At 37.9% G+C, this 10897-nt stretch overlaps 3 protein-coding genes and 1 long non-coding RNA gene across 4 annotated transcripts; 2 read left to right on the plus strand and 2 right to left on the minus strand.

Moving 5' to 3' along the window:
- The first annotated feature begins 490 nt into the window (after window positions 1-490).
- LOC109128332 (putative splicing factor 3A subunit 1) lies at window positions 491-1300 on the plus strand. Its single transcript, XM_019234502.1, has one exon. The coding sequence runs from the start codon at window positions 491-493 to the stop codon at window positions 1298-1300; it is 810 nt and encodes a 269-aa protein (XP_019090047.1).
- A 250-nt stretch (window positions 1301-1550) lies between these two features.
- On the minus strand, window positions 1551-4132 carry LOC104735281 (uncharacterized). The gene is made up of 6 exons (XM_010455043.3): window positions 3498-4132; window positions 2908-3126; window positions 2689-2793; window positions 2465-2584; window positions 2302-2388; window positions 1551-2186 (listed from the first exon to the last, which is right to left on the minus strand). Exons 1-6 carry the CDS (start codon window positions 3864-3866, stop codon window positions 1749-1751), a joined length of 1338 nt encoding a protein of 445 aa, XP_010453345.1. The 5' UTR covers window positions 3867-4132; the 3' UTR covers window positions 1551-1748.
- Window positions 4133-5985: 1853 nt separating this feature from the next.
- LOC147929219 (uncharacterized) lies at window positions 5986-6830 on the minus strand. Its single transcript, XR_015577393.1, has 3 exons — window positions 6502-6830; window positions 6324-6360; window positions 5986-6225 (listed from the first exon to the last, which is right to left on the minus strand). It is a non-coding gene; the product is annotated as an uncharacterized LOC147929219 (long non-coding RNA).
- A 2418-nt stretch (window positions 6831-9248) lies between these two features.
- Window positions 9249-10688, plus strand: LOC104735283 (uncharacterized). The gene has a single exon (XM_010455044.3). The coding sequence runs from the start codon at window positions 9433-9435 to the stop codon at window positions 10552-10554; it is 1122 nt and encodes a 373-aa protein (XP_010453346.2). The 5' UTR covers window positions 9249-9432; the 3' UTR covers window positions 10555-10688.
- The last annotated feature ends 209 nt before the right edge of the window (window positions 10689-10897 follow it).

Here is a 10897-nt window from a genome sequence, read left to right on the forward strand (position 1 = left end):
GAAAACTGTAAATACTACTAATTGAATCCTCAGTTGTTTATATTTTATTCACAAGATGAACTAAATCCGTTTCTGTTGCAGCAGCACATTATTATTACCTTGTCAAACACGTCTCAGGCTTTATTCCTTTTCCTACTCTGTTTTCTATTTTATTCTTTTTTGGTTGTATTTCTTTTTATGTTTTCAGTTTTCTGTTTCTTCTTAGTTTTTCCTTTTTATTTTGGATTTAGGATTCCGAATTACATTAGGCTTGGGTAGTGTTAACGCTTCTCTATAAATATAGACCTTCAACGATCCAATGCTTGTAAATTAAGAAGAACCACCCTTCCACTTCACGAGTTTCGTTTTACTTCCAAGATTTAGGTTTCGAAGTCGTTGGTTTCTCCACTTCTTTTCGACCACACAGCTGTTCTCGCAGCGGGGGTGTTCCTTCCCGGCTGAGGTACGTTGCTTCTTATCTCTCCCGTCCCCAAAACCCTAAGTAGAAAGAATGTTCACTTCGACAAATCAAGCTCCGGTGGATATAGCTATCATCGAGCCACCTCCAGAGATCAGAAGCTCTGTTGAGAAAACTGCACTTTTGGTTTCCTGGACAGTGGCGGAGATGGAGAGGAAGATCATGGCCATTAGTAAGGATACTGAAGATTTCAACTTTCTGAGGAAATCAGATCCTTATCACGCATTTTACCAGCACAAGCTTGCTGAATACCGTGCTCTGAATCAAGATATAGATGGGTGCCTCCGACCTGATCCTTTAGCTAACTTAAAAGGTGATGCACAACCTCGGCCTCCAGCTACTCTCCCTGAAGGATTCAGTACTCAAAAGGAGCTTTGTACTGTTGACCTCACAGCCAAGTATGTGGCACGGTATGGAGTGGATTTTTGGTTACATTTGTATAGGAAAGAGCATATGAACCCTCAGTTTGAGTTTCTGACGCCAGCTGATAGCAAGTTCGAGTATTTCGATCAGGTTGCTGTTTTAAATTCGGAAGTATTCGAGCGTTCTGAAAAGCTGACTAGTGATCGTATGGAGATTGTTATCGAGGGTTTTTTCTATTATCTTCATCGATTAGAGGAATTGCGGATTCATCAGGAGGGAATGGAAAACGCTCCGGATAAGATTAATTTGTCTGCTTCTGTTGGTGGTGGTGATGGTCGTTTTGCTCACATCAAGGACGAAGATTTGCCACTACTTAAACACCCTTTGACGAGGAAGAACTTTCTATCAGAAAGGCAGCCTGCTATGCTTCCACTGGGATCTCAACTTGCTCTTCTTCAAGTTCAGCAGGAGAAATCCTAACACTGTACATCTTCTTGTGAGAACGCAGGGAATTGCTTTTTTCAATCTCGTTAACTCTTTCTTTGTTTAAAATAAATTGACTCAAGTTTGCTTGCTTATGACTTAACGCTGTCATCTTAAAAATCCCTTTTCTTTTAATATTATGTGATGCTTATGTTTCATGCATGCCTCCTTCAAAAATCCTACAAGCATTTTACATTATAAAACTCAAAGAACCCAACTGAGAGCTTTTGATATGAAGTCAAGATTCTGAAAACAAATAATTTGATGGTATATTATACTTTTAGCGACAACCTTTAGATACCAAAACACCTACTCTGGTAGTTGTAACAGATACACTCATAACTAACTGAATCAATTTAAAATTTGAACATAACAGTGGATCTCTTGTTTACTTTTTAAGTCCTATTCAATGGTTTTTTTTCTCAGAACTGGAACTTGATACTTACTAAACCCATCTCTTATGCAAACCAGAGGATTCTCTTGGAGTAGTCTGAATTGGCCTTTTAGGTTTCTTTGAATCACTTGTAGAGGAACCCCGTTTAATCCTTGAAGAAGAAGAAGAAACTGAAACAGGCTTCCGGGTAGTCGATGGACTAACTACTGAAGGCAACTTTACAGATTTCACAAGTGACGTCGAGGATTTAGCTGGAGCTGATTTATGGATTTGTCCCACAGCTTTGAGTTCCTCCTCCTTGATGAAATCAAGTGGAGCCTCCGTCACAGCTCGCTGGGGTGTATCTACAGTAGCTTCTGAATCAGAGGATGAAGAAGTTGTAAGAAGATCCATATCATAAAGAAGATTGTCCATTCTCATTGGGAATTCATGGGTATTTGAGACTGCAGCTGAATAAGAGGACCTCCGGAGCTTAGTGAGTTGTGTGACCTGCGCATTTCACAGTGAATGGAAGGTATCATATACAATGATCTACCAGGAACATTTCAGGATGAAAATCGAAGGCAAGGCTCTGGAACTTGTAAAGGTTGGTTAAGTTTATCACCTTTTCTTCTAACACCAGCACGTCTCTCTTGAGCTTCTTAATTATTGTCTTCTTCCTGCGAATAATCTCTTCAAGCTCCGTTTCTCGCTGTTAAAGAAAGAAGAAACATAAGTTATATGAAGAAATTAAGGGAGTTTGAAAAAGTCTAGGATGCCAGGGTTACTTTTGAACCAGCTTTGGTGGTCGATTGAAGAAATGAAGTTAAGTCCTTTATTGTTGCATCTTTCTCTTGACACTCCTTTCTGAGGGAAAGCATGTCTTGGTCGAGTGAAAGACTATCAAACTGCCATACACATTAAAACCAAGTGATCTGTGTCATTAGCAACAAAAACCAACCAAGATCCACCACAAAGATTGTTTCACCAAATTCACATATTCTTAACATACATGGTTTTCTGCAGCAGAAGTGACACTGGAACACCAATCTGACATGTAAGACATACGCCTTTCCTCTGGCTCTGCGTCAATCACCAGATTTGTTGGAACTTTGTCCTAAACAGTACAACCAGTGAGAAGTTGAAGAAACATAATAATCAATTGGATCAATAAATATGATGATACTCAGTGATTTCAATGATTGCCATCAATAGACACAGACACACACACCTGTATAACAACAGGTGATGAGTGATGATGTTGATCACATAGCCAGCAGCCACAATCCACGAAATTAATTCTCTCAGATCCAAACTTTTCTTTAAAAGTTGGTTGTAGATCATCATCATGATCTGAGACCTTGGTTCCAGTTCCAGACTGATCCTTGACAAGATTTAGCTGTTGACACAAATCGTCAAGCTTTTGTTGCATGCTTGAAAGAACCTGATCCTGAAACAAAAAAAATCCACAATTGCAGTTAAACAACACACCAACTTTACAGTAAGCATATCTCTTAAAAGTATTCAAAACACCAAAAGGTCGAAGAGTTCATCACTGAGAGACCATTGGGAAGTCAACACTTAAAAACGTCGAGATCTAGAGAGATTAAACACAAAATTTTGTTTAAAATTCAAAAACAAGTAACGGAAACTGAAAGCATAATTAAACAGAATCATGAAACTAAAAGCAAAGTGCTTTAAATTAAACAATTCCGAGAAAAATGCTAAATTTTTAAGTCAGCCTCAGATACAAAATTGTTCAAAGTAACGAAATTTATCAAATCCCAAGCAGTTAAATTAATAAGAGAAATCAATACGAACCCTAAGATCAACAGATTTCTGGAGCTGTCGAATCAAACCATTCTTCTTCGACTCAGAGGCGGCGACGCCAATGACGGCAACAATCAGGAACCTCTGGTAAGGAGTGAAGAGCTCCCACGCGAGGGTTTCGTCTCGGCTCAATCCGCCGCCGATTGACCGAGCGGAGCTGGCTTCCTCGGAATTGACGAGTAAACCTTGGAGAGAGATGTAAGCAAGACGCCGAGACGATTGCAGTGGTTGGCAACGACGACGGGTGAAGTGAGTAGACAGAGGAGGCGGAACGAGAGAGGAGGAAAAGGGGGAGAGGTGGACTGAAGCGGGCGGAATTGGGTAAGACCCGGGATCCAGATTCGAACCGGGTTCATCCATGGGAGAAGATGAGGAGGGAGGAATCAACGAGGTTAGAGAGATTTTCAATTTTCAATTTTGAGACTTTTTTTTTTTTTTTTTGGGGGGTTTTGGAAGTTTCTGTGATTTCAAAAGTTGAGATTTTTCTTTCCCCCGTAAGGAAGGTGAAGCGATTCAAGGGTTAACGTTGAGTGTGTGTGTGTGTGTGTCAGTGTGTGAGCATCATCATCATCATCATCTCCTTGTCCTGCCTGGGTCTACTTACTACACTTTTCTTTTGTTTTGTTCTTTTGAGCATATCAATCTCTGTCTTGGTCTTTATTACATTGAAGCCACGCATGTTTACTCTATTTAGTTAAATCACTTTTTTTTAGTGTCTAGTAATTTTCTATTACTGATTTGATTTTTAAAGTTTCTTTTTTAACTATAGAAACAATTACCAATTGAACTTTGATTTTATCCAAAAGCATGTACTATGTTTCCTCTAATCATCTTCTTTTTTTTATTATTGTTTTCAATCACGGTTAATCGAATAGTTTCATGTCGAAATCCAAACATGGATGATGGATTTGTCCGAAAATATTTTTGACTGAATTGTAGTCTGACGTTAAGTTTCATTCAAATTTCAATTAGTTTAATTTCGTAGTAATGTTTTCAAATAGTTTAATTACTACATCAGTTTGTTTCTTTACCGTCAAGATATACTATTTGTCAAGTGGCTTTTATTGTGGTAAAATACTAGCCTATAATAAACGAGTTGTGTATATGTTCAATTAATTAGGGGTACTTAACCCATAACATAGTTTAGTTAAGTGGTTTGGTGGGCCTGTGTTCAATGTCGGTGGTGAACCGTTTGCATGGGTCGTGTCTTTCATAAGAATGAAAGATATATAGATATTACCATAACTCCATAAGTTTCACAACCGTGTTTTTAGCTGTAAATTAACCTTCATTTGAATATATCTCACACTTTAAGCAACTCTGTATTAGTTGATAATCTGCAAAGGGTGTGAATGAACTATAGTTTTTTGAGATGGAATCAGTCTAAACGCATCTTGATTAAAGATCTCTATGATCCGTCATTAAACACAAATTTCACATTTTGAAGAGCAAGGACGGACATTGTGAAAGTTTCTGATAGATGACTTTTTAACACAAAACAAAATGAACACACACTCAGAACTAGATTACATAATTTGTTTTCATTGATGATATCTCGATTTAGATTCTGATAATAAGTGTACGATGATGGCTTCCCCTCATAACTATATAGTTGCTAGATATAATTTTTCGTTGGAAGAACAACAAGATACGACACAAAGAACAGGTGAATACCGTGCGGGAGAGAAGTTTGCACAACAAGTATGTGATGCTTGTAAGTCACTGTTCAAGATTCTTCTTCTTCTGCTTACAAAGAAGCTTCTAGCATTCGGTTAGTAGCTGGAGTTGACGGAAAGCTAGGAAGCGTGTCTTCAAAGCTAGAGAGCAAAAAAGGTTGTTATGTATACAGCGATCAAACCGTAATGAAACTGAGGCTTGGGTGTGATTCAGATGCGGCTGATGAGAGTTTAAACAGGCAGCAAGCATAACGTTAAAGACAGGAACGCGTCAATACAATCCAATGTGTTTTCGTGATGAGCGCCATTGTTCAGTTTAAGAGATGAATTATACCAATGTATACTTCAGTGTGCAAACTTAAAGAATGAAACAGTTAATTAAAAAAAAACTCCATTAGTACAATTAATGGAGGATAGGCAGAACGGTGAAAACTAAACTGGCATAGCTTTCTATTGTGTGAAAGAAGAAAGAGAAAGAAGAGAGAGAAACTCGAATTGAACCCTTTAGAAACCAATTTGAAGTAGAGAAAAAAAATCTTGACTTCCAATAATTAAACATTTCTTAATGGTGCCAAATTTATAACGTGGTACTGAGGTCCCTTCTTAAAAAAAGATTGTAGAATAATTCAGTGTTATAAGAGAAACAAGAAAAGGTGACACATTCGCCCTCTTCGAAGTGGTGTCAAGTGAATAATCCATAAAACGTCCTTAATAAGTTGTGTTTTAAAAGAAAGCACAACAAGCAAGTACTATATTTGTCTCCAACGAGCTAGAACAAACATATTATCAACCCAATAGTCATCTCAAACGAACTAGAACAAACATATTATTAACCCAATAGTCATCTCAAACGAACTATAACAAACATATTATTAAATATTAACCCAATAGTCATCTCTAAAACAAACATATTAAACATAATTCTAAAAGAAGAGACGGATCGAGGTAGAAGCAACGACACCTACAGAAGCGTAAATCATGAGAGTGATCCCAAGTACCTCGCCATTTAGCCGGCGGATAGCTAATTTCCTGCTAATAAGCGCCTGAAATAATCATCAAAGCATGTTATGTTCAAACAAACAAATAGTGGAAAAATATGTATGTATATATGTATAAACAAGGAACAAGGAATAGATCATACCTCCTTTAGCTGATTATGTGCAATCATCAAATTTTCGCTGTAAAGTAAGAAAATTTTAGTTTAGAATTACTTACAACAAATTCTGAAAATTAAAAAAAAAAAAAAGTAAGCACCTATAATTCATTGCCGCTGTAAAAAAAAAAAAGAAAAAACAAAACGAGATATAATTTATATATACCAGATTATCTTCGTACTCCTTTCTCCAGCTTGAAAGATTTGCTTTTCGTTCATCATTACGCTTTCCGATGGCCTCATTAATCTCATTCTCGAAATTCACTGTTGAAAACTCGCGACGATCAATCAAGCCGTTCAATGAACGAAAACCTTGAGGCTTGGTGACTGAAACCGCCGACCGAGTCGCAAATACAGCCAGGCGCTTCGATGCCATCGCGATCAGACAGGAATCAACGGAACGATAGTAATAACAAAAAAAAAAAAAAAAGGAAAGAGAGGCGGCGACACAGCAACAGAGAGATCGAGACCTAGACGACGGTTTTCTATATTTGTATTTTAGGGCTCCTTTTATTGGGCTTTTTTACTTTACCCGTCCCCTCTTTTCAAACCCTAGACGCGCGCGCGTGCGCGCACTGAACTACTCTGTTTTTCGTTAAATATTTACTAGTTTAATTATATTTAACCTTTAACAACTTTCGTTAAAGGTAATATTATTTTTTTTACCAATGAGCGGTTTTTGAGAAATTGTTTTGATGAAAAAAGGTATGAAATTGTTTTGAGAAATTGTTTTGACCAATACATTTTGTTCAATACTTTTTCTTAGGAAAGCTAGAAAGAAAGGTGGAAGCTATCATGTTTAAGTCATCTCATCATGGCACTTCACTTACCACTTTCTTTCTTGAGAATCAAGCAATCTCTGTGTTCAGTTCCTCTTAACAAACGAACGGGTACCCGAAAAATTGATTATCTCATAACATTTTTCACTAGTGTTACATGTAATTATGTAAACTTCATTAGCTTTAGATGGTAACAATTAAGGGTAGTTTTTTGGTGGTTGTATTAAAACTGTAATCATATATTGTCCAAATTGATCACCTAGATGAGGCGGAAAATTTGAGGCTAAACCTAATTAAAAAGAAGAAAACGGAAGCATCTCTCGATAGTGTTAATTAACTCCCCATCATTGAAGACAACAACTACGGTTGGTTTGACGTGCATGGTTATCTCCCAACCGTTTTTCTGGTTCGATTTTAACTTGCTGGTTTATCACTGGTTCACCTTTGGTTCCTAACTCTATTTGGTTAATTCACTTTTTTTAAGTGTCTAGTAATTTTTTCACTAGCTAGTGATTTCTATAACTGATTTGATTTTGAAAGATTTTTTTAACTGTAGAAAAAATTTACCATGTTTTCTTCTAATCATCTTTCTATTGTTTCAAGCTTAATTAATCGAATAGTTTTGTGTCGAAATCCATTAGACTCTGTCCGAAAACATTTGTGCGAATCTAAATTTTCTGGCTTTCCTCTAGTCAATTAGAATTAGTGATCTATCACAGCTTAAGAATGATATCAGCTCAAAATAGATTTCAGACGGTTTGCCTAACTCGACTCCGATCCCAACTTTATGGGGCTGTTCTTAAGATTTGCATGGCACGTCAAACTTGACCTTTATGCGCATCTCTTTTTGTCCTTGCGGTTTACGGAAACTACATTTTAGTTCTCTTGACTGGGTATTTTTATTGAAACTTTAGCCGAAAGACAGTTTTGAAGACATTATCTGAAGCATTACAACACGATTACATGTGACGTCTTATTAGTGTGTTACATCCTCCAGTGATATTGCTATAGACACGTGCTATGTCCTAGTCTAAAGGAAATCGAACTTTCTTTTTTTGTTTTCCTTCATTTTCAACTATTAAAAGTCGTCTGTTGTTGACTCCCCTGCATACTACCTACCTTTTGATTTTTGAGGGTTAGTTTACATATCTTCCCCACAAATTTCTCATCTTTTTACACGTCAACCTAAAAATTTAGATTACACAATTGCCGGCAAAAAGTAACGATATGTGGATCATTTCATAAACTTGTAATTGTTTTTCATAGTATCCATGTTAGTATTTCCAATCGACTGAACTATGAATCATTTTAAATAGTTCTGAAATGCATTAGACGGCAAACGAACGTCAAGCACATGCGGGCACATGAGTTGTCTTTTGAATAATCAAAGCCATTAATGTCTTCGTTCTGACTTGACACTTCCTTCTAAATATCTTGCTACAACAATTAAACAACTGCCAAATCTCTGAATCACGTTTACTCTAGCTGTCTCCAAACCTGTCATATTTTTTAGGGCCGGCCATGAATTTTGAGAAACCTCAAGGGTTATATGAATTCTCAAGGGAAATAAGTAACTAAATTTCAAACTAGGCGTTGAGTTAAGAAGCTGAATCGAAACAAACATAATCTCACTAGATTAAAATGTTTAATATGTTATTTTTTCTTTTTGACGAAAACAAAACAAACAGCTTACTGTCTCTCTTTCCACTGATTTTATCGAGACAAAACGAACAAGACCAACATACCTTACATATTTGTGTTTTTTGTTCGTCGGATTATGTCATATTGTCATTAACTAGACATCAACGAAAACAAACATAGAGTAACAATAAAAACCGTTGTTTTTAAATGAAGATCAAAAGTAAATTATGGTTCGTAGTGTGGCAATGTGAGCAACGTGGAGTCTATTTGTCACAATGGTTAGGGTTGTGTCATATTGACAGATTGCATGTGTAAAAAAAAACTAAAAAACTAAATGTTAACAAAACAATTTACTCATAATTCATTGACTCAAAGGTTGAACAAGGAGGTCGAATAATTATACATTTATTACATGGGGTTGATATTATTTATGTGCTAATTCCTATCAAGGACAAAGATCACATGCTCATCTACAACGATAAGATCAATGAATTGACAGTATATTAAATAATGCATCTATACATAAATAAAAACTAGTAGCTAGTATAACGCACATCAGTATGTGACTATAAATAAACACCATCTAGTTAAGTCACACTTCCATGTCAACGTGCTTCAACCTATGTAAAGCTTCATAATAATTAAACACATCATCACACAAAAAGATTCGTTTCACAATGATGGATAGTACTAACAAGTCATTAGTGATCCTGTTGAGCAACGTCGTCGTGTTGCTCCTCGCCGCCACAACGGTTCAATCTTGCTTTCCCTCCGATCGAGCTGCGCTTCTAGAGTTCCGAGCTAAGCTCAACGAGCCATACATTGGCGTTTTCAACACGTGGAAAGGCCAAGACTGTTGCAAGGGCTGGTATGGTGTGAGCTGCGACCCAAACACCGGACGAGTCGCCGGCATTACACTCCGAGGTGAATCCGAAGACCCCATTTTCCAAAAGGCCAAACGGAGCGGGCTAATGACCGGCTCCATCTCGCCGGCGATATGTAAACTCACTCGACTCTCCGGCATCATCATCGCCGACTGGAAGGGAATCTCCGGCGGGATTCCTAGTTGCATTGCGAAACTTCCTTTCTTGAGACACATAGATCTCGTCGGAAACAAAATCTCCGGCGTGATTCCGGCGAATATTGGGATGTTACTGAGGCTTAAGGTGTTGAACCTCGCCGACAATCAAATCTCCGGCGTGATTCCTCCGTCGATCACGAGGTTAACGAGTTTAGCTCACCTGGATCTCAGGAACAACAATATCTCGGGAGTCATACCGCGAGATATCGGACGTTTGAAGATGCTGAGCCGTGTGTTACTGAGCGGTAACAAAATCTCGGGTCAAATACCCGAATCTTTGACCCGGATCTACCGTCTCGCGGATCTTGAAATCTCGATGAACCGGCTTACCGGTTCAATCCCGGTTTCGTTCGGTAAAATGTCGGTTCTCGCGACGCTGAACCTCGACCGGAACTTGATCTCCGGCGAGATTCCGGGGACTCTAATGACGTCGTCGATCTCGAATTTGAATCTGAGCGGGAATCTCATAACCGGACGTATACCGAACACGTTCGGACCGAGGTCGTACTTCACGGTGCTTGATCTTGCGAACAACCGTCTCCAAGGACCGATTCCGGCGAGTATCACGGCGGCTTCGTTTATTGGCCACCTTGACGTGAGCCATAACCATCTGTGTGGGAAGATGCCGGCGGGATCTCCTTTTGATCATCTTGATGCGACGTCGTTCGCTTACAACACGTGTCTTTGTGGAAAGCCTCTTGGGTACTGTAAGAAATAATTAAATTAACAAGATTTGGGAAGAATCAAATAGTTTGATTATGATCTGTTTATGAATATTATTATAATTTCATCACGTTATCATGTAACTAGCCGTTTGAAAGAGGCAAAAAAAAAAAAAAAACAATATTTATATTTGGGTGTTTTCTTTAGACTTCTTCTTGTTTATCTGCCTTGATTATCAAACCATCATCAATGAGATTCCTCGAACCATTTATATAGATTAGGATAAACTATAAGTTGTGGGCACTTCAAGGCAATATTAAGAAATCTGGACCGCGGATACATGCATCCAATAGTTTTACAACATGATAGGTTTCTCTATCTATGCATCATGGTATTAA

This window comes from Camelina sativa, chromosome 13 (genome assembly GCF_030686135.1).
Source record: "Camelina sativa cultivar CO46 ecotype springtype chromosome 13, ASM3068613v1".
NCBI classification, from domain to species: domain Eukaryota; kingdom Viridiplantae; phylum Streptophyta; class Magnoliopsida; order Brassicales; family Brassicaceae; genus Camelina; species Camelina sativa.